Source organism: Strongylocentrotus purpuratus, unplaced genomic scaffold (assembly GCF_000002235.5).
Source record: "Strongylocentrotus purpuratus isolate Spur 01 unplaced genomic scaffold, Spur_5.0 spur5_scaffold_20, whole genome shotgun sequence".
NCBI classification, from domain to species: Eukaryota; Metazoa; Echinodermata; class Echinoidea; order Camarodonta; family Strongylocentrotidae; genus Strongylocentrotus; species Strongylocentrotus purpuratus.
This window is the reverse complement of record NW_022145606.1, coordinates 31,214,268-31,238,580: the sequence shown is the minus strand read 5'-3', so window position 1 is coordinate 31,238,580 and position 24,313 is coordinate 31,214,268. Positions and strand designations below refer to the sequence as shown.

The following is a 24,313-nucleotide window of genomic DNA, read 5'->3' as shown; positions in this document are numbered from 1 at the left end:
AAATGTACATTCATGTAAATGTACATTCATAAACATGTAAATGTACATTCATAAACATGTAAATGTACATTCATAAACATGTAAATGTACATTCTTAAACATGTGAATGTAAATGTACATGGTATGTAGATGTACATATACAAGTGCATCATTCTCCTGCATGTACAATTACATACATGTCACATAACAGCTAGACATTGACTCTGCTACAGTTACATGAACATTGTCTGACTCTTTTATCCAGACACATTTATCATTCATAAATGTTCATATTTTTTACTCCTTTGTTCGGTCTAAAAATGATGTTTCTTTCATTTTTTAAACGTCATTCTAGGCCCCAGAGATTGCCAGGTCACTCCAGAGGGCGGTAGATTACTTTTCATCAGGCAAGAAAAAGAAGCAACACAGGTAAGATTTCCATGAATCAATCTCGGCAGATTTGAGCACACTTTATCATTGAATGCTTGTTTCAAGTGCAAATGAGAGTAAATATACTGTCTGAAGGCAACACAGAGAGATTGATTACCGGTATGTATTATGTGAGAATTGGTGCTCGCTCGGGGGTCGTGGAATGATAAAAGTCACATTTGTAAAGCACTTCACAGTAGAGCCTACCTGTCTAAGTGCTTTACGCTGTAAATATTATTACCCCAGCTATTGGATTAAATTGCTAATCCGCACATGATAGTGCACACGCTCCGCTCCCTGGGGATTATTCCCGCCAAGCGCCATTTTGACAAGCCCACACATGCCAATCCAACTGCATTAACCTTCTGGTCATATTTTGAATAATATTCTTCAATTGCAGCACAGGCAACCGTCATGAGTATTGTTGTACTGTGGATTACGAGGGCAAATGAATAGCAATTCTTTTCATAGAACATTTCTCATATCATTTTCTTCTTAGTAGGCTTAAAAAGAATGACAACGCTCACAGGTTTCTTGCTGTTACCAGAACTCAAACTACTTCACAGTAGAGCCTACCTGTCTAAGTGCTTTACGCTGTAAATATTATTACCCCAGCTATTGGATTAAATTGCTAATCCGCACATGATAGTGCACACGCTCCGCTCCCTGGGGATTATTCCCGCCAAGCGCCATTTTGACAAGCCCACACATGCCAATCCAACTGCATTAACCTTCTGGTCATATTTTGAATAATATTCTTCAATTGCAGCACAGGCAACCGTCATGAGTATTGTTGTACTGTGGATTACGAGGGCAAATGAATAGCAATTCTTTTCATAGAACATTTCTCATATCATTTTCTTCTTAGTAGGCTTAAAAAGAATGACAACGCTCACAGGTTTCTTGCTGTTACCAGAACTCAAACTACTCTTTAACCCTTACTGTACTATGGGGGGGGGGGGGGGCAGTCACGAGGTGCTCAAAATAGCCCAGTACAGTAAGGGTTAACCATGCTTGTGACATGCCAAATGGAAAAAAAATAGGCGAAGACATGGTTCATACAATGTCTATTCAGTCTTCCCATACAACCTTCCCATTCATTGCCAAACCTTCATGTCTACAAATAGACATACTCTAATCAGAAAGATCTGATGTGTGGCCGCCCCCCTTTGACATGTCACGTAATGTACGTGTCAATATGTTGACTTTACTTAAATGTTGTCTGTAATAACCCATTGCTGACGGAAACCGGGCGGCCCCTGTATAAAGCCTATGGCAATGCATTAATTCAGGAGTCAAAAGGCCTGTCTTCACTATCTCGAGATTGCCAAATATCCAGCTATTTGAACTATCCCGATCGCAAACTATCCAGCTAATTTGCGTTTTCATCAGACCGAAGTAGCAATTAGAAGGATATTTGGTCAGGATTGGCATCCCAAGATATCTCTTGGGATAGTTTGCAAAATATCCTACTATTTGGCAAAATATCCAGCTATTTGTCCGTGCGTCTTCACTAGACCGAAGATTCAAAATATACGCTAACGCTGAGCAAAATATCTCGAGCTAATTTCTCAAGGTCGAGTTTCAAGTTTTGAGGTCGAATCTCGAGATAGTGAAGACGCGATTTGTTACTTCGGGATTATTTCCCAAATAGCGGGCTATGTGGCAATCTCAAGATATTTGGCTTATCTCGAGATGATGAAGACGCGCCTAATGGGTTAAAAGCCAGGAGGCATAAACTGTAGTCTTCAGAATAGTTAAGAACACTTAGCGAAATGCAGTGGCAAAAAAAAAGTGTCCAGGACGCAAAAGACTTAATAGACAATGATGTTTGTTAAATGGCAGCCATTTTAACATAAGATCTAGATAAAAGTTAAGGTAACATCAAGCCTCATTGAAATAGTCCATGCATTTACCAGCTCCATATCCAAATGATGTGGTTGCAACTCTATGTGATAAAGTCATCATTTTCAACAATCATGCATTTTGCCCTCAGGACGCATCTTTTTGTTCAACTACATTTCGCCATGCTAGGTAAACTATTCTAAAACCCCATAATGACATTCTTCCTGTCACATGGTGATATCAATGAAGATGAGGCCATTTTGTTAGGATCACAGCATGTTCAATATTGCTTTCAATCTCATTTAATGCACTCAATTTACCCTTAGCAAATAAAAACTGCAGTTTGCCTGTCTCCCAACCTTTCCTTTTCATCAACCCTCTTTGTCAATACCATACTTCCATGTTTGTTGATGGTGTCGCACTTGAATGCCCTGTTGACGTATGCTTGCATTATATGTATTGTGTACTTTTAGTGAACTTTGTGACTTATTAATACATGATTGTTAAAGATAGGTGGTCCCTTGTACACACCTTAAAAACGAGCGGAAATGCAACATAGTCCAAAAGGATTCGTTTGGATGATACATGCTTCAAATGTTTGAAATTTTAAAAGCAATGTAATAGAAAATATGTCATATTTGAGGGATTAGGAAAGTTCAGCAAAGCTTTAATATGCAAAACTGTTTATTATTAGGAAATATGTTACCAGATTTTAAAGTGATTGTATTTGTACTTTCTCTACATATACTCATACTCCGACTAACAGAGTGTTTTTTTTTCTTTAAAAAATAACTGTTTGCCTTTACATCAGTAATGTGTGTGGAAACTATAGAACTTGAATAATGGAAATTATTCTCATAGGTTTCACAATATAGAGAATATATATAGATAAACATGTTTACTTGATATACATATATCATTTTGATGACAATGAGATTAAACAAAAAGATAAATAGGAAGCAGAAAAAGAAGAAAGAAGAAAGAAAAAAAGAAGAAGAAGAAGAAAGAAAAAGGAGAAAAAGAAGACAAATACAAAAAACAAGAAGGAAAAATATCAGAAAAGTATTCGCTAAAATGACACAAAGTGAAAGAAACAAGTTAGTAAGTAAACAAATTATGTGAGAGTGATGAGTTCCAACAATAGTTCATATAATACAAAGAAGGCAGAAAGAACAGCAAATGTCCACCCCCCCCCCCCACCCCCCATTCCAACACCCACTGCAAAAGCAAGAACAACAACTACAGAATAAGACTAAGTTAAGAAGACTAGGTAACCCATGGCAACAATAATAACAATGTCAATGCCAAGGAGAAAAAAGATCCACCACTTTCATCCTCTGTGCGGTGCCAATACATGGCTTTGACCTTTGACCCCGGCTGGGTCACCAGGGAGCAAACCTGGGTTTAAACTTGAAGTCCCCTGCTGAACATCTATTATGATGATAGGCTTGCTATTCAGACCCTTGCTTGTGGAGATATTACAATCTCTTTGTGTGGAGGACATCTAACAAGTATTGTAATGTTATTAGTGCACTTTGCTTTTGCCAATGAAGAAGAAGAACAACAAGAAGAAAAAACCATGAAGATGAGAAGACAAAGGAGAAGAAATACAAACGACAAGAACAACTTGACAAATATTTGAGTAATATACTCAATAACAATTACCTTACCAAATAAATATAACAGAGAATTATGAAAAGTGAACAAATAGCTGAAGGGATAAAAGAAAAGAAAAGAAGGAGTAGTAAAAGGAGAAGAAGAAGAAGAAGAAGAGTAACAAAATAAATGAGAAACTAAAGACATAAACCTGATAGCACCTATACTATTGAGAAATTACCTCATTAAATCCAAAACCATATTTTGATCAAGTTCATAGCAAAACGCTTATCAGGTTTCACGAGATGCTCTCCTCAACATCTCAGGAGGTCTATGTTTATTAACTTGAAGACTAGCTTGCCATGGTTAGCTAATATGCTGCTGTGATCGAGGAATTCCGCTGCACCCACCAAAAAATGATGCTAATATCGGTGCCTTATCCTTTGCCAATGTTATACCACACTGAACAACTCTGGTATGTTCATGGCATTGATGACGCATGTAACTTTCACTCTGAGTATATTTCGGAAGGATATTTACGATGGATTATTCACAGATAGTTGAATATTTTGCTCAAATGTATAGGTAAGAAATTCTAGACTTCGATTGTTTAAGTTTTGCTGATATTTTTTTAGTTTGATGGGGATTTGGAACTTATGTAGCAGACGTGTATGATGGTTTGTTGATGTTTTCGTCCATCGTGTACATGTAGTTTGGAATTTCACAAAGATTATTTGAGGGAACCAACTTTTGAGTGGTGGTACATGTAGTTGAGTAACTTCTGTATTTTATTATGAGTGTATTGGATTATGCTACCTATTAATACCCCCCCCCACACACACACACCTCCACACTTGCTTGCTCCTGTAGTGTATACTGAGAACCTTTAAGGGTGCACTGTACCTTTACCATTCCTTTCAGTTTATGAGCTTTCACCATTTAAACTTAGACAAATACAACAACAACAAAGACAAAACACAAACAACAACACCAACTTCAACAAAACGAAAACAAACAAAAGTAGCTCCTTAAAGCGAACTTCTTACATGTAACTCTGCTGTAAGTGGAGTTGCCATGTCAGAAAGAAACTTGTTTTTCACTGTCAAAACGAATACACCTTTCAAAGGGGGGGTAGAGACGGGGAGGAGGGGGGGGGGGGTGGGCTTTGTCACCGATGACACAGCAGAAGGGTTTGAATCGAGAGAAAAAATAATTGACCTACCCTTTTGCATGCCCTATTACATGGCCCTTTGAATACCCCTTTGCTACCCCCCTTGCCTACCATGAGTTAAGTAAGATAACGGTTACATCTTGCTTTTAGACTGAAAATATTTTCACTGGAGGAGGTTATTTATGTGGAGAGGAAAACAGGGTTAAAAGTAAATAATCACTCTGTGTTGAAAAGGCAGATGGGATTGAATAGCAGAAAGTAAATTATTTGTTTAGCCTTATTATGCAATGTTGAAGTGGTTGATACAAGACAAGAATGTTTATGGGTACCTTGAAGAGACTACCTCAAACAAGAAGGTTGAGTTTTTATGGGAAGAGATGAAAAAGAGTGTGTGAGCGCTATCATTGTACAATGCAAGAGTGGAAGAATGTCAGATGAAACAAAAGTTCCCTGAAAAGCCTTGCTCTTTAAATGCCTTAATATTCTAAATATGGCATGTGACATCATGTTCGTGTAGTGGCATATACATCTTTCTGTGTACAATGCTTAAGTGACTTTTACCAAGACTGGGCCAAATTTCTTATCATTTTGGTGATTCCAGAACCTTGCAGTACACACACATGCTATATGATCAACCTTTTCTGATCGATTCCACAATGTGTCTTCCACAATGCAGTCACATATGAACAGAACTCGACTTTATTTTCAAGTGGACACCGCTTCATAAAACTGGCCCAAACAAGCCTGTTCATATGCTACTGATAATTTTGTATCATTATAACTGACATTTTCGTTATGGAAAAAAATGCAAATGGGGGAGGGCGAAGGAAGGAGACAAAAATATATATTGCAGTATGCTTCTCTAAACTTTGAACCCACTTTGAATACCCAGTACATAGACATCGGAATGCAAACCTATTTTTAGAGACTGATACCATTGTTCATGTGCACAAGACTGTACACAACTGCATGCCTTTTCTAAATGAAAATTCATGTTGACAATTGTAGATACTAATGGAAGAATGATCATTGTGTGCGTACAGGGTATGTGAGTAAACATTGCTTGCAAAGGGGAATATTTTTGTACATGATTGGTTGTTTTCAATGGAAAAGGTGCACCAGTTGCAGATAAAGTTTGATGTATGTAAATGTTTTGCGGAAATGTATCCATTTCCTTGTCCTTTTTGTAATTGACTTGCCATGAAAGGAGAGAAGATGAAATGGAAGCAGCTATGAGCTCTATAAATCTAACGTTCCGTTTTCTTCCAACATCTCTTTTAGAAGTATTTCTCTCTCTTCATTCCTCCCCCTCTTTCACTCTCCCTTTCTGTACCTCCTTCTCTCCTATAAAAGTAGTATTGCTATTGAAAATTTAAAACATAAACATTATTTTACGGAATCATTATACCTGTAATAACACACTGACAATTAATGATTGTTTCCTGTATTCTATTATTAAATCAGGTTTCATTTCCATGTTGCCTGTCTTCGTCTTTTTCTACTTGTAATCTTCAAAGGACTATGGAGCCTTTCCTAAAGACCTGTGTATAGATCTATTATTATATTAGAGAAATTGTCTTTATTGTTTACTTTTATTATCAATATTATTCTCTTTATGAAAAACGCTTTGCAGTAGCTGCATCAAAGACTTGGAACAGCATCCCTCTTTCCATAAGGGAAATTACCTGTCCTGTCACCTTCAAAAGATCCCTCAAAACTCACCTTTTTCCCCAATGAGCTATGTCATATACTTCCTGTACTGTACCATTTTGTCCTCTTTTCATAAATTTGTATTTGTAAGCGCTATGGTACTTATTGTTTTTAGCGCTCCTAAATATTCGATATTATTATTATTATTATTATTATTTATAAATTTTCTCCAGGTCTGAAAACTATGGTATGGTGGCAGGAGCTCAGGCCCACCCCCAGTCAGATGACAGGAGAATGCGCTACGACGGAGACACCATGTACATCCCACCCCCTCCCGATGAACCTGCCCCGCCCCCACCCATCGATGGCAACGTCAAGAACAAGGTTGCTGCCTTTGCCGCAGCAGCTGCAGCCGCTCAAGGTAGGGCAACTTCTTTGCTTTTGTTTCATGTTTTTGGTCTGTTTTTGTATTTCATTTGAAAAAATAGAGAAAACATAATGTAGTCACCTGGGGTTTTTTTTTTTTTTGGGGGGGGGGATGTTTCCCCAAAAACCTAAGTCAAAATAAATCTAAATTGGACTTAAAAGTTATGGAGAGCCATTTGTAACCTTATACTGAAATATATTCAAAAGCAAAAATTCAAGTACTGAAGACTTTTCAAAAACTCGATCCACATCAAGAACATGAAAAATCCTTGATAATAGAAAATATTAATGATTTGAATCAACATTTCATTTATTTTCTAATAACTTTTATGAAATATTTTCAAAGATGCTTTCCATTATTGTTTAGTCCAACTTAAAGATAAGTTCAACTTAGGATCTTTATGAAACGCCCGCCTCGTTAGCTTAGCAAAACGTAGTGGAAGGGGATGGCATGTCTAAACCGTGAAATGTCTGGTAATGGTCTTATTTTATATATGTCTGAAACGAAAGTTTTCAAGTAATGTAATATTCATCCTAATCAAGACAGTATACTCTCAACTCTCCAATATCCAGAGATTAGTATTATTTGGTTCATGAAACCGCATTTCCTTGCTGTCCTTTTAAGATATGGAATATTTGCATTCACTGTAATTTTCAGGTTACATTCGTGCAAATTATTCAGCTACCATTTGTAAGTATGTTTTTGAATAGGGTTGAAAAGGAAATCTAATTGTATCCCTAACACCACCCCTCCCCCTCCCACCGTTCCTTAGAATGATCAATTAATTAATTATCTGCTTTGTCTGTTTCCGTTGAACAGTACAGCTAATAAAAAGGGTGCCTGTATCTAACCTAAGGGCGTGCAGTTTTGGTTTCTTAATGATTAGAGATTTGTATCATATATTCATATTACTTCGAGCAGTTTACCACTACAGGTTATAGGAATGGTTTCTCATCATGAGTGCTCTAGTCTTCTATCAAAAAATAGGCTTTATCATTTATTCACACCCTTCTTTTACCATTACAGGTAATGGAAATGGTGTCGGATTAAGGGGTTTAAAGGTTTCTGAAAGGTTACAGACTTATAACATCTTTTCATATAACTTCAATTTATTTTACCATTGTGGCCAATGGGAATGATATCTAACCAGAGTTACAGTCTCCCACCAATTACAGACTGCTATAATTTATTCTTGTGAACTTTCCTTCTTTCACAGTTAAAGCCAATGGGAATGGCATCTGATCAAGGGGTTTCCAGTCTTCTGACAAGTTACAGATTGTTATAACCTTTTCATATTTTTGTTGCTTCTTTCACCATTACTGCCAATGGGAATTGTATTTTACAAAGAGGTTTCCATTCTTCTAAAAACTCCAGACAGGTATCATATTTTCACATAAGTTTCCTTTCTATTTCCCATTACAGCCAATGGGAATGGTATCTCACCACGGGGGTTCCAGTCTCCTAAATCAGCCCCAGTGAGGTCCTCAGAGTCGGAGGAACCCATTGAGTTGCTTGCTCAGAGGACAGAGAGGGACGTGGTAAGAAAAATGAAATATATATTATTTTAATATTTGACTAGGGTCCTGTTTATAATAATAAGATCAAGATTCAAGATCATGATAATTTATTGTCTGATTTTAAAAAAATACAGAAATTTGTCCTCCACTGGCAAGTGACATACATACAAGCAACATAAACAATATGTAGATACATTAAAGGATACAAAGAAAATACAGAAAATACAACAATAATAATAGTAATACAAGCAATAACAAAACTGACATGTAAACTTGAAAACTGGCATTAAAAATTGAATCTCGACAATGCACAGAATGCATGAAATAGATGATAAAAAAGTGCTCTGAACATTCACCCCTTCTCTCCCAGAAGAGGAGTATGAGGAAAAAACAGAGAGAGAGAGAGAGAGAGGAGTCGCATGGAGTAGAACAGAAAGGAAATGTGAGGGAGAAAGAGAAGGTGACAGAAAATGAGGAGCTCTGGGAGGGAAGACTTGCTTGAGTTACTGGGAGCTGCAAACAGTTTAAGAGGTTACAATCAGAAGTTCAGCTCAATCCCACTCTCTTGAAAATACATGTACCTGAGATATCTCACCCAACTATTACATCATGAGAAATACATGAAAGGAATTAGGAAACCATGCAATAAATTCATATGCAAAGTTGTCATATATCACTGCACATGTGTCACATTTAATTCATGCAAGGCTCACACATAATACGTATCCATACTCAAGGATACCACTTGACATGATTTTGCCTGATTTAAGGTCCAGTAACCTTTCAGTTCAAGGCTCTCGGTAATAATAATAATCTGGATTTACGTAGTGCTTAAAATGAAATACCATATCTAAGAACTTTACAGATATTATTACCCCGGTCACCGGATTCACTCACATGTAATGTGCACCATCTTAATCTCTGGGGAGTATTCCTACCTTTAGGGCAAATGGTAATGACAAAGGAAGTTCTCTTCCTACCAGCTCCCCATAGATTTAGTGGAATGCAATATTGAGAGTTATTGCACTAGCCCTCCATGCCATCACTATGATTAATTTTACCCCATCTACAGGAGATACTCAACCACTGTTTTGACGACATCGAGGCATTCATCGGCAGACTCCAGAAAGCTGCCGAGGCGTACACGGAGCTGAGCCGGAGACGACAGACCAGGAAGAACCGCAGGAGGGAACACGGCGACGGCCTTCTCCTGGCCAGGTCCAGACCACCCACGGATGGAGAATACATCGAGTGCTTCCAGAAATTCAAATATTGTTTTAATCTACTGGTGAGTTGTGGCTTTTCATAGATTATAAATTGGAGCTTACATGTATATATGTGTTAGACATGCAAAACATTTGATTCAGGACATAAACATGAAAACTAACAAATTATTAATTGTAAGGTTTGTAGACTCATTGCAAGTCAGTCAGCTCTACTTCCTTCCTATCACGTACTTCTGCTCTATCTGTCTTTTATTTGATACCACCTCTTTGTTTCATACCTATATTTCTTCACCTCCTTTTCTTAGATTTAGGTCTTTGTTTTCTTCCTCCTAATGCCTTCTCTCCCTAATCTTTTTTCTATCCATTTTGTTTTCTTTTAGAAATATTTTTTTCACCTCAAATTTCCTACCTCTTTCCTTCTCTCATCTCTTCTTTCCACTTCCAGTGCTGCTGTCCTTTTGTCTCTATTTCTTTCTAGCATTCTCTCTCACACTCCCACTCTCTCTCACTCTCTCACTCTCCCCATCCCTCTCTCTCTCTCTCTCTCTCTCTCTCTATGTATATACATATATAAATCTCTCTCACTCTCTTTCCATTCATGTACTCTCTCCTTACAGGCCAAGTTGAAGGCCCACATCCACGACCCCAACGCTCCCGAGCTGGTCCACTTCCTGTTGGTCCCCCTCAAGCTCATCATCCAGAGCTGTCAAGGTCCAGAGCTGGCTGCCAGCGTGGTCTCTCCCCTCCTCAGCCCCCAGGCCGTGGATCTCCTGCAGAACTGCCTCACGTCCAGGCAGCACGAGCTCTGGATGTCGCTGGGCAGGGCTTGGACTTTACCCTCGTAAGTAGACCAGGGCCCTGTTTCACAAAGATCATAAGTCAAACTTAACTCTAAGTTGGACTTAAACATTACGGAGAGCCATTTGTAGTGATAAGATAAAATATATTCAAAAGCAAAAAATCAAGCATTTAGACTTTCATAAATTCAATATCAAGAACATGAAATCTCCGTGATAATATATGAATGATTTGAATCAAACTGTAAGTAACTAATAACTTTCAAAAAATATGTTAAAAGATGCTAACAGCTTTCCATAATTGATAAATTGAAATACAATGAGAAAAATAAGATTAATACATTGTATTTCTTGATTCCTTTAGAACTGAGTGGCCCAAGGACCGTCCCGTATCTCGTTACGTCCCTCGATTCCGCGATGGCTGGATCCCAAGGCCAATTCTAGAACCTCAGACCGCTCCAGACTTCAACACCTCAGTGTTGGTCAATAACGCATCGGTAGCGGCCAGCGCTGCAGCGGTGGCTCGGGAGTCACCTAGAAGACTATCGGACAGGGTATGTCATTTTGATTTCTATAATGCTCCATCTTTTGCTGTTATCTGATGTCTCGCTTTGTTTCATCATTTTACCTTCTTTTGTCCTCGATTTGTCCTCGATTTATCCTGTTATTATGTCATGATTGTATTCTGTTTGTTTATATTTTATTGGAATGGAATGAACTAAATTGAATTGATTGTTTACTAACAATCAAACACACCTATTAACAAAGATATTGACTACCTAAGAACAAGAACATTTGCGCATATTTCCATTTTTGAAGACTTGTGACAGACAGTTCAGTGCCCATAATAATGGAATTTCTTGGTCAGTTGAATTATTGAAACAAAGGATGATAACATTTTCAAAGAATTGAACATTGCAGTATAGAGTAAGAGGGAAAGAAGGACAAACATGCACATAAATCGCCCAAAGTGGTCAAAATAGAGATTTAAATGGCAGACATGAAAGCAGTAATACACCAGTTTACAGTTGTGTGCGCCATTTTAAACAAAGCTAATGACCTAGGAGTCATGTATTTATGCGTAAATTAAGATTGCGCCCATGCAAATAATGATGACATCACTGCCTGCGTGCTGCGTTGTGCGCGCACATCATCATTTGCATGGGCGCAATTTTAATTTACGCATAAATACCAGAGGTCAGAGGTTATTGGCCCCAATTTTGGGGCCAATGACCCGAGGTCAACTGTCTGCGCATGCGCACTGATACAACTGTAAACTGGTGTATTGTGGTAGAGAGAGAGAAAAAGAGAGAAAGCAATGACACAGGCTATAGGTGGATGTAGGAAGAGAGAGAGAGAGAGAGAGAGAATGGACTTCCTTATCTTGGGTGAAATTAATGTAACAATGTCTCACTGTTTCTTTCCCTCTTTTGTAGAGCGATCAGCCTGATGGCCCCATTTTCGGTCACAACCACCAGAGACAACCTTCAAACGACAGTGGTGGCCATATCGCCAACGGACCGATCATCCACACCAACGTGCCTAATGGTCACTCAAATGGGCCTAATGGTCACTCGAATGGGCCCAATGGTCACTCCAACGGTCCCATCGGTCATTCGCATGGACCGCCCACTCACACGAATGGAAACGGTTATCACCAGAGACAGTCATCAGACTCCTTGGGGCACAGTCCAAGGTAAGGCCATGATAAGAACAGCTGGGCACCATTCAATATTCCAAGACTGTGACTAGTCCTATGAGTGAAGATGTAAAGGAGAAAGGTGGTGGTGTAAGCATGAGAAATGGTACCAGTCTTGGAAAATAGACTTTGTTTCAGCTGTTTTAACATCTTGCAATAAAAAAAACCTCCATAGAAACACATGTTAAAGACCTGGTAATAAGGAGATATATGGAGATATAGAATATAATAACAGAATAATGAAAAATGATAGAGAGAACTGATTAGAGAAAGAAGAAAAATGAAAAAAGAAAGTAGGAAAACAGGGGAAGGGGTCCACATTCATAGAGATACAGAATGATGGTAATGGATAGGAAGAAAAAGAGATGGAATAATCAGAGAGATTGAGAAAGGCGAGAAAGGTCGAAATTCAGGCAGGTAGATGGCGGAAGAAGGAGAGATAGAAAGAGGGAGAGAGAGGGAAGAAGAGAAGAGAAGAGAGTAAGTTGGGAAGGAGAGTTTGGGAGAGATGCATGTATGTAATTATAGTTTAAAAGCGAGTCTTTGATGATGTACCAATCACTTTGTATTTATTGGATTAACAATTTCTGGATTTCTCGCATCTTTGTTTTTCACAGGGGTTCCGCCATGCCTACTCCACCCCCTCCTGCCCCTAAGCCTGTATCCAGTCCTGCACCCCCGGTGTCCAACCCCGTACCTACTAGACCCGGTGCTAAGACGGCAACGGCCATCTTTGATTTTGTAGCCCGCAACTTTAAGGAGCTTACCATCATGGCTGATGAACAGCTTGAGGTGAGGATTTGCTTCATTTTTTATTTGCAATAAACGTTTCTTTTCAGTGATTACATTTCTTGAAATTTTGTCTCATTTTAGGATCAGTCAGATCAATGGTTCAGCACTTTGCATGCATTACCATACACTGAACATGTGGGGCCCCAACATGTGACAGGTTGATTTTGCGAAATGTTTCCAATACTATGGAAAAGTGTTATCCATTTTCTCCATGATAACGTTAAATATGACCAGTGACTTGAAAATCCTTAAAATCCTTGGGCGATTGTCATGTCAAGACATTTTGAAATTTGAAAATGTTTCACATTGTCATGTCTCTCTCCCAGCCCCCCCCCCCCCCTCCCACTCAGTGTTATTTAGGGTACGCATATATGCATGTTCCCTCCTTTTGAAAACACCCCCCTAAGTCCGGTGTGTAAAGTCAATACGGGCCCAATTTTTGTGTACTACGAGCCGGACTTTGGTGCGTGAAAAGTACCCCTTTACTGGATATTTTGGTAACACGCATGGTATCCCTCTGTTCAAAGAGTGGGGGGTGGGGGGGGGGGGGTCTCTCTTGTATGCTAATTAACCCATTGCGTACTGAAACTGGGTGGCCCCTTTATTAAAGGGATATACAACCCAAATAAACAACTACTCTAAGAGAAAACAGCCTGTGTTTCATAAACCACCTGTTTATAAACACCACTTGTCATGTTTCCCTCGAGTGGTCTTTATATACAGGTTTCACTATAATAACAAATTCATCTTCTATCCCACAGGTTCTGAATGACACGCGTAAATGGTGGGAGGTCAAGAATACCTCGGGCCAGTCCGGTTATGTGCCTTCCACCCTGCTCAAGCTGACTAGCTCCCCCTCCCCCAACACAAACACCAACTCAAACCACGTCCCAGAGCCCCCTCACAGCCTACCGCCCCCTCCCCCACCCATGTCAACGTTCAATGTGAGTATCCGTGTAGGCCAGTTGTGTTTATTTGTAATCCTCTTCGTTACTTACAGACCACATCTATAATTCATGCGATTGCATTGTGAAAGAAAAGTTGTGGAATCGATCAGAAAAGGTTGATCATGTAGCATATAAATATTGGTGTGTACTGCAAGGTTCTGGAATTGTTGAAATAATAAGAAATTTGGCCCAGTCTTGGTACAGTTACAAGCACTGTACACAGAAAGATGTATTTGAATCTTGAGTCTTTGAATCTTTGGAGTGGCACAACTGTCTATCTGTATTATTGTTCTTCTTCTGTGCATCATGCTCTTACTAAATCTCAGTTCAATTTGCTCTTTTCCATTCTAGGCCCCTCCCCCTCCTCCACCCCCTCCCCCATCAAATGGAACAGGACGGTCAAATTCAACTCAGAGTAAGTCTCCCACATCCTTTTTGTGGTACTGCTATGAAAGCCCCACTGCATTACTTTGAGCTACTTGCGCCCTCTATATAGCGAACAATGCCTAATCAGTGACCATTGGTTCCCCATTTGTCAATGTTAATTGAAAGCTGATTTGATGAGATAACCACCTGTCAGTGACCTCGCAGGGAGGTCTAATCCTTCCTGGCCAAGCAAGCACAGATTGGCTTTGAATAACTTAAGTATTGGATTCATTTGAAAACCAGATGTAATTGTTCCTTTCCTACGGTGAATAAAAACCTTATTTATTTTGCTTTTACTTTTTCTGCCCTAGAGCCGAGGGAGACTGTGTTTATAGATTATGCATGCAAAATTTGTCCATTGCAGTTTTTTCCAAACTGCCATAGTTAGGAACCTATTAACTATTTTGTATAATTGTTCACACTCGTTATTTGTAATTGGTTGCAGTGTATGATTTATTATTGTGGTTCATAATTAAACATATGATGATAATAACAATAATAGTGGAGTCTTGTAAAGCGCTCATGTCTGACACATTGCCGCTTCGGGCACTCCATTAGTGATACTCCCGCTTTAGCACGGCTACCATTATGGTGCCCAAGCATTTTAAGTAATTAATTTCTACCTGGTATTGATTTACCTTACCTGGCCGGAGTGTGGTGATTTGTAGATTAAAGTCTTACCAAATGACATTATCACTGTGGCATGGATTCAAACCCTACGCCTTGTGGTTCACAGTCCAGAGACTTATCCACTGGACCACAATACCTCTACATGCTCGTAGTTCGAAATGCATTATTGAATGTTGATTGTTCTATTCCGTCTTCTTTTTAAAAATCTGTGTTGTCTGCAGAAGTAATCGGTATGGACATACTTGTACATGGAAGTGCATTATTAACTATTGATTGTTCTATTCTGTCTGCTTTTTCCAAACCTGTGCTGTCTGCAGGAGCTAACGGTATGGACTTTGCTACCCAGCTCCAGAACACATTGAAGAACAAACAATTCAAGCAACCTAATGTACAGGAGAGAGGTAAGTTTGTTGCTGCACTGGCCACAGTAATTATTAAAGGCAAATCCCATATTGATAGCAAACTACTCTAGAGAAAAACAGAACAAATCAGATTAGCAGACTGGTGAAAGTTTTAAATAAATCATGCCAATAATAAGGGAGGTATGGGTGTTTGAAATATGAGATTCACTAAATCCATGCAAATCTCAAATAGAAGATTGGTAAGTGGATTATTACTTTGTCATGGGACCACGCTCCTGTTTGTCATGTACACAAATGTAATTAATTTATCATTTTCTCCTGTCGGGCACTACTCAAAATATACAAAACTTTCTTATCTTTTATCTCCCAAACAAATAAAGAATTACCTATTGCCAATAATAATTTCATACAGGGGAACATAAAGACTTTTCAATGACACACACACATGGCGATACAGTAACAAGAGAGATATAAACGCTGAAACATGGATTGCAGAACTTTTTTTAGGTGGCTTTATATTTCCTTTTGTCTATGGAGCTCTTGAATATGTTCATTTTCTTTTGTTGCCATAGCACCAACATCCAGTAGTCAGTACGACACCCTTCAAGAGGAGCTGAAGAATCGTGTGAGCAATGGAGGCAAGTCCAAGAACTACCGAGTCCCCAAACGAAGTATTAGCGATGTGACACTGACGTACGACTCGAGTAGGGACGATGTGAAGAGGTGGCTTGAATCCAAGGGCTTCAGTCCCATGTAAGTATTTTGCATGAGGGTTGGTGTACAGGGAGAGAGAGAGAGAGAAAGAGAGAGAGAGAGGGAAGGGGAAAAGGAGGGAGAGAGAGATAGAGATAGAGAGGGAGATAGAGATAGAGAGGGAGGGATAGAGAGAGATAGAGGGGTAGATGGAAAGGAGAGAGAGAGAGAGCGAGGGCGAGAGAAAGAAGAATATAGATAGAAAGAGTGAACTAGAATTAGAAAAAGAGAGAGATGTAGAGATAGGGGGAGATGGAGAGATAGAGAGAGGGAGAGAGTTAGTAGTGTGGTCTGAAAACTACATTATATATTATTTTCTTGTATGTGAGATGAAAAGGGATTCAGGATATCTTTCTTGCTCTTTCTGGTATCTCTTTTCATGTTTACACTGCAGCTACCTTCTCTCAGGTAACTTTACCTCTGGGACAGTTTTCAGGTTTGGAATCTTGAATAGAGCCCAGCTGTTTAGTTTAATCAAGAATGAAATCTAACACATCGTTCCTGTGTGCTTATAATGATACGATGTCAAGATCAATAAAGAGTCTGAAAGAAAGTCTACTTTCTAAGACTTGTACCATTTCTCAAGCTTACACTACCACCTTCTCCTGTACATCTTTACTCATAGGACTGTTCACAGTCTTGGCGTTGTGAATGGTTTCCAGCTGTTAGTCTAACCAACAGGTTACAGCTTCAGCAGGTCTTAAGCATATGTTCCTGTTTGTTTTCTAATCACAAGATATGAAACACCTAAAATAAAGTCTATTTTCCAAGACTGGTATCATTTCTCAAGCTTACACCACCATCTTCACCTTTACATCTTCACTCATAGGACTGTTCACAGTCTTGGAATCTTGAATGGTGCCCAGCTGTTCAGTCTTACCAAGGAGGAGCTACAGCAAGTCTGCCATGACGATGGATCCAGAGTCTACTCTCAGCTCATGATCCAGAAAGCTGCCCTTCAGGTAACTTTACAAACTAAACTGTAAATCCAGTCCCATGTCACTGTTTGGCCCACAGACACCAGATTACTTAAATATTTACATGTATCTGTTGCACTTAAATGTATTTAGGTACACCATACATGTGCGTGCACTCTAGGTTAAGAATCTGTTTGCTCAGTATCGTATGGTTTACACCAAGTAGAGTGAGGAGGTTTTGTTGTTGATGGGTTACATCACCTCATGTTGCAGGTTTTTTCTCACTTATACTATACATTAATCGGAGTGAAGCTCCGAAACGAGGCTTGATAAATCTGCTGTCAAATCAGTTATCTTGCACATTATTTGGTCACTCGTGGTCAATAACTAGGGATAATCGGGTAACCTTCCAAACTAGACTAAAAATACAGTCACCTAACATGGGAGAGAATATTGTTTTAAAATATGGCAAATTTTGATGAAAAACAACGATTTTGAAGCCCTCATTCTTTTGATATTAGTGAATCTGACTAGAAAATGTGGATTGAAGGTCACAAAAGGAAAATGGAATGGATTTGGGTCTCTCAATTAGATCATCTGATATATGATTTGCTCACCGGTGGTTAGTGTGGCAATGTGTGAACCGATTTTAGTCTTGAAACTCAGATGAAATGGAGACACATACAGCCTTTTTGTAGATAATAATAATAATAATTTAAACTTTTGTGATATCGCTTGATACATATTGTATGCTTGCTGGTGTGGAAGGGGGCCCAGTATTTACACAGTAAACATTAACTTTGTATTACCGTAGTCTAACCTGCAGCAACCGATATATTCATTAGGGGAACCTGCTAGACATATACTATAGAGACGTATAACAGTATACAGTGGCTATATATATATCATATGTATGCTTGGCAATTTTAACCTCATTATAAATCATATATTTTAAACATTTATAGTCATTTATCGAGTATATTAATCAGTTTGGATATATTATTTGTGCATGAACAGCACCTATTAATTCAATACCACAACATGGCACAGTCATTTGCACGCATTAGCTTTTCAGTTTAATGGAGTGCAAATGTATGTACATGTGCTGTTAATGTTTAACTGAAGTATATCCCCATGTCTTACCCTTAATACATTCTAATACATGTATATATGTCATTTTGTTAAAGTTTTGTAATTTTTAAAACATGTGAGCAAGTGACATATGTGACATGCTAAAGCTATAAGTATCTACATGTATTCAACAAAGGCCTTAAGTCAACCTGTCCGCCTTTCATTCTTGAGTTACGAAAAACACAAAAAGGATCAAATTTAAAATTTCATAATTCAGTTGTTTACTGAGTCATTATTGTAAATGTTTTAACTACAGTATAGCCTCATGCCTTACCTCCAACACACTCTAATACAAGTACATGTATATATATATATATATATATATTACACAAAAATCTTAAATAAGTGTGATTATGATACTCCTTCAGTGAGCATTTTAATATCAAAGTTTCAGAAATAATTGAATATTTAGTATACTTAGGGATGCATATATATTGAAGAGAAACATAGTTTACCAATGTACTAAAAGTCCAAATAATAACCAAAAAAAAATGGGAGAAGTACCAGTCCAAGGCCAACAAATTAATCTAGCGCCACAATTCTTGAAACTACCTCCGACTCTAAGTCACTTTGTGATAAAATTGGAAGCTAGTGTAGTGATATGTGTATCTATCTTTCTCGTGCTGATGTGTTTCCATAAAATTGTGATATTTCCTCACTGTTGGTTGTAACCCCACCGAGTTGTATATTTAGAACCTGTGTACCTGCCTGAATGTATTTCTAATGTTTGCATTAATAACAATAAGTTAAATAATTATCTCAAATATGAAAGCGGCCTTAAAAGTTGTGAAATGGAAAATTTATGTTAGTCCGCTCAGATCAGAAATCTGAGACATGTAAAATATAGCCATTTTTTTTATCAAGCCAAAAGTTTTGTTGTTGACAGTTTAGTTACAATATGATTTACTAATCAATAATTTACCTTTTCATAAGTCCTCATATTGTCATAAAGATTGCAAATGTAAAATCTCCCCCACCCCCCCCCCCCCCCCCCCCCCTCAAATAGATAAAAATTAGCTTGCTTTTTCACCTTAATATCTGTTGGTACCCATTTAGACTTCAAATAGCCACCATGTTTCACAAAATTAAGAGGGCAAAAAAAAAACACACTAGTGTTGCCAATTTAATTTGTAGGAACCAGTTCTTTTGAGTTAATGATCAGACAGCACGTTGTTGATTGTGGCATGTTGGTGTGCACCTCTCTTTTCTTCTTTAGGAGCAGCAAAACGGGAAGTCTGAGCTTGACGCCATTATGATGCAGCGCAAGTCTCGGGTGATCGACGACGCCCTCCCCCCGCCCGATTTCATCCCGGTCCACCCCCCGGTGTTTGATTCGCCGACAGGTAGACACCTTTGATCCTCCACAAATGCCGCAAAATGAGAGAGAGGAAATTTAAATAATCTCTTTCCTGAAACACTTATTCAAATGAAATTAGTCTACAGTTGACCTCCTTGAAGTCTTCAAGAGATGGTCTATCTTTTTGCTTTTACTCCAAAGAAGAAATATGGGTTCATTGTTTTCTTGGTAGTTTGTTGGTAGTCATTACTGTTTCTTAAAAAAATGAAGTAATTCTGTCTTTTTGCTATTTCTTATAACTAGCGTACAGATGCCGCATACCCTGTTCTCACATGAAAATCTTTGCCTTCCTCATTTCATTCATTATCTGTTTGATTTCTCCAAACATAACTCTTTGTTTAATCTTTACTTAGCTGTCTTTTTTGGCCACTTTGACCAATTCATTGAAAATAAGGATATCTTTTCTGTATTAAAAACGAATCATTTAGAACTTTTTTTGACATGCCCTGTTTCAACTTAAGGAAAATACATATCGGTGAATACTTAAAATAAAAATGTAGAATTGTCCTCTTTTGTACTGCTAGGTTCTGTAAATACAATATATTCTCTTCGCACTCAAACAAATCAAGAAGAATCTTATTCCTTCATCAATTGGTGTTCTCGAGTCTTTGGTCAAAACAGTTCACTTGCACTAGTTTCATACGTCACCCTTTGCTCCCAATGCACTTGTCATTATTAATTTATTAATTTTGTTTTGTCATGTTTATTACATAAATGTTGCTTAACAAAACACTCATATTAACTGTATGTTTATATGTTTCATGTCACTAACAGAGCACTAAATATGTTTGTGAAATTCAACTTTAGTTTCATGCATCACCTTGGATTCCATTATCTTCCATGTCATCTAATATTCTCTAACTTTTGTCTCCCCTTTCCCTGCCATTGATTTAATCTACATGTACTAAATATGGTTTTATCATGTTACATGCCTTATCTCTTGGCAGACAGAAGTAAATTATAATTAAAATATTGTGATTGCTGAAATACTAATCCCATCTCATCTGTTTTTCTCACACATCTTTATTTTCATGCTTTCAGAATCAGAATTTTGTACATTTCTCTGAAATTTCATGTGGCATTTTTGTTCTGGTTCATTAATGTGCTTGGATTAATTGGGTTTGTCTGGATAACAGAATGGAAAGTACATTAAATGTGTTGTTGTTAAAGTCTGGTTATCTCTGAGGAAAAAATGGTCTGTGTTGGAATATTAAGGGATGCTCTACTTCATGGTTTTTCACTGTTGTTTTATCTCCCTGGTTTTACATTGCAACAAATGTCAAGCTCGTCATGCTGCAGAACATCTTTATTTTCAATAAGAATGTTGTTGAAATGAATATCCATATGGCATTGACATCTTGAGTTCATTACACAATTATAGTATAATACTAAACTGTAGACAAAAATGATGTTGACACTTGTCGCATGGTTCCTGACAAAACCTATTGTAATCATAGGGACCACCACCTTCCCATATCATATGATGCCTTGCAAACATATTCCTATATATCTCTCATAGAGTCCAACGACAAAATGCAATCATAATCCTCTGTTTTCACTGATTTAACCTTACACCATATAAGTCCATTAACACAATTCAATCTTATTCCTTTGTTTCCACAGATCTAACCTTATACCATATAAGTCCACTTTCTTTGCAAACTAATTCTTGTTTAACTTTGCTAATTACAGAGCACCACCTTGTACCATATAAGTCAATTGACATAATGCATCCATATTCCTTCAATAGTTCTAAAAGAAGATGACCTTATACCATATATGTCCATTGACATTATGCAACCTTATTCCTGTATTGCTCTTATAGAGGGGCCCCCAGACGTCCCATGGTGAAGTAACTTGGAACATGTCTCGCCGCTTCTAGAACCTTCTAGCTAACATGCTTATCTGCTCATCTTGGGTTCATAAGGCAGTTAAAATCAGCTTAATCCACCATATTGCTTGGGGTTTTCATGCAATAGCTTTATCCTCCACTTAACCCATTCCCTACTGGAACCAGGTGGCAATGTATTAATCATATGGCAATGTATTAATCATATGGCAATGAATGAATTCAGTAATCAATGGGTTAAATGTGTATAATGTGAAAATAAACTGCTTATTCATTTTCATGGATTGACAGAGGGATTAAAGAAAGTTGCATGTGCCTGAAGTACAGCATTGTCTGAATTTATCCATGCTTTTCCATGTGCTTTAATGTCCAATGCTTTTGCTCTGTTTTCATTTTGCTCTGCTCATAATGCTTACAAGTAATGAATCAGCAGCATTCATAATGCTTATGCTCACTAAGCTTATGCTTATTTGCTCTGTACGGCTTCTCCAATTTCATCTGAGTTGATCTGTATGAGAGGAATTCCCTGACCAATTCCTTAATTGGTGATATCACAAAAGTAAGAAAGGTCATCATTCATGCAATTGCTCCAATGATGTAAACCTGGGCACACAATAATGTGATTTGGTGTTAGCCACTCCAGCTGTTGTGTATTAAATTTCCATCTACTACGAGTTCAAATTTAAGACTGCCACATTGTTTTTGACTATGTTATATATACACATTGCATTTTGTGCATAGTCATACTCATGCAGATATCAAATTGGGAGCACAGTCGGCCAAATAATATGCACACCAGGAGTTACACTATTTCATTTTACCAAACATTTAATGAAGAAAAGTTAAGAGCAGTGTTTTAAAAAAGCAAACATTTTTAGCAGGATGTTCATATCATTCCTTTTATTAAGCTGTAGATAATACAAATGTTTTATATTTACCAGTATAAGACCACACTTTTCAAGAGTACATGCATACCTTGAAAACACATTGATAATATCTTGAAGATTGAAGCCTTCTTAAAGTAAAAAAGGGACAAGTCTAACATGTGTCAATATAATAGCCATAAAGACAAATACAAACTTCATGTGCTATGTTATTTGTACAAGTGTAAGTGGTTACTGTAGTGCTGAAGAGAATAATGTAGTCCCATTGTATTCATTCCAATGTTAGTGATTATTGCAGTACTCATATCTGTACTAAATTTGTATTCCACTATGTTGTGGATAAGTTTTCACATACAGAAGATATATATTGCAACAGTAGCACTTATTTTTTCTGCTGTTCATGTCAGCAAATGAATTGTATTCAAGATTAATTTGTATATTTTGTTAATGACAATATAATACTAATACTACTTTGACACTTGTATATTATATTTTTTACCAATAGAAAATCTAAAATATTGTAAATTTGGAATGTGTTGTAAACAGTTATTAAACAGAATATAAATTTGTGATATGATCTTTACAAATCGGTGCATTTTTAAAACAAGAGAGGAAAAATATATCATTTTTAAGACTATGAAGCGTTTATGCTGAGCTGGAAAATAAAAATTCAGTTGATATTCTGAATAAATCTACCTTTGTACATATGATTGAAAGTAGAGATGTAAATAGTCTGTTATACAATTTCATTTATGTTCCGAGGAAAAAACATATATTCCCAAACATTCTTACAAATATATATATGCATATGCTCCCTCTATATATACCAGTATTCTGTGTGTTTTGTACAATTGGGTTGTATACAGAGGTTCAATGCAAATAAACCATGTAATTCATACCTATATTTATCAATTATATATTAATTTGTGTATTTATATTAGTCTATGTAAAACATTACATTAGTGCCTATTACAGAATGTTATGTACATTTTTATCACGAATGTCATCTGTTGAGACGCAGGAGGGGCTGAACTCATACCACAGAGTTCATATGTTTCTGGGCTCTGAACATATGGTGTGTTAAGATTGTAAATCATTATATTTTTTAAAAGAGAGAGAAAGAAATAGTTGAGGTGAAGTTGATTGTCATTGCTACAAATTTGTTTATATTTGATGTAAGTAAGGATTTTCATGGAGGAATCGGTGCATGTATTCAATTCCTTGTGGCTCGGAAGATCCTCGCTATAAATTGATAAATGTTCTTCTTGATATCAAATGAGATAATATCTTATATACCACATGCATACTGTAAGGTGTACTTAAAACTTATTATGTTAACTTACCATAGACATGTGAAATATATATAACTATATATATAGTTTTCAATATATATGCAACATACTATAATGATTATATCCATCCAATACAGTTACTCAAATACAACAAAGATATAAAGCGGTATATACACAAAGATTTGTATTGCTCTTTCCTGAAAAAGGCCATACTTGATCCAAGACAATCTAAATGGAATCACTACAGAGTGAGATATCTTATATACATTGTACTGTTATGTAATATGCTTATTCTTGATATGATATGGATAAATTCATGGTGTTTGGGTTCTTTGGGGGCCCTTCACACTAAGCCTAATTCACATTGCTATCTCTTCATGTGGATGGTGTCAATGGTGTTGGTACCAAGAAACATTGACACCATCCACATGAAAAGATAGCACTTTAAGCATCACCATGGCCTATAAAGAGACTCCATTCTTTATTCCATAGCTTTAGATATTGGTGAAGTTGTTAAAAATACCTCAGAAATTGTTTATTTAATTCCATAAACAAAGTTACTACTAAAGTGACTCCTAAACTAGAATATTTTACACTCCTTAGTACTAAAGATATCAGTTTCCCCTAGTGAAAATTG

General features: G+C 37.4%; 1 protein-coding gene across 6 annotated transcripts in view; it reads left to right on the top strand.

The window, feature by feature from the left end:
• LOC115927392 (epidermal growth factor receptor kinase substrate 8-like) overlaps window positions 1–23,381 on the top strand; it is a 77,881-nt gene extending 54,500 nt beyond the window's left edge. For 3 of the 6 annotated variants that reach the window (XM_030993184.1, XM_030993185.1, XM_030993186.1), the window contains 16 exons: window positions 335–408; window positions 6,904–7,091; window positions 7,755–7,787; window positions 8,520–8,635; window positions 9,687–9,902; window positions 10,458–10,681; window positions 11,002–11,191; window positions 12,074–12,333; window positions 12,954–13,128; window positions 13,890–14,072; window positions 14,427–14,490; window positions 15,449–15,532; window positions 16,066–16,246; window positions 17,076–17,208; window positions 19,511–19,637; window positions 21,477–23,381. In XM_030993184.1, coding sequence (XP_030849044.1) covers window positions 335–408; window positions 6,904–7,091; window positions 7,755–7,787; window positions 8,520–8,635; window positions 9,687–9,902; window positions 10,458–10,681; window positions 11,002–11,191; window positions 12,074–12,333; window positions 12,954–13,128; window positions 13,890–14,072; window positions 14,427–14,490; window positions 15,449–15,532; window positions 16,066–16,246; window positions 17,076–17,208; window positions 19,511–19,637; window positions 21,477–21,502 — 2,274 coding nt within the window. In that variant the 3' untranslated portion in view covers window positions 21,503–23,381. Of the gene's footprint in view, window positions 1–334; window positions 409–6,903; window positions 7,092–7,754; window positions 7,788–8,519; window positions 8,636–9,686; window positions 9,903–10,457; window positions 10,682–11,001; window positions 11,192–12,073; window positions 12,334–12,953; window positions 13,129–13,889; window positions 14,073–14,426; window positions 14,491–15,448; window positions 15,533–16,065; window positions 16,247–16,871; window positions 16,936–17,075; window positions 17,209–19,510; window positions 19,638–21,476 lie in introns of those variants that run through there. The other 3 variants (XM_030993188.1, XM_030993187.1, XM_030993189.1) reach the window with 3 other exon arrangements.
• The last annotated feature ends 932 nt before the right edge of the window (window positions 23,382–24,313 follow it).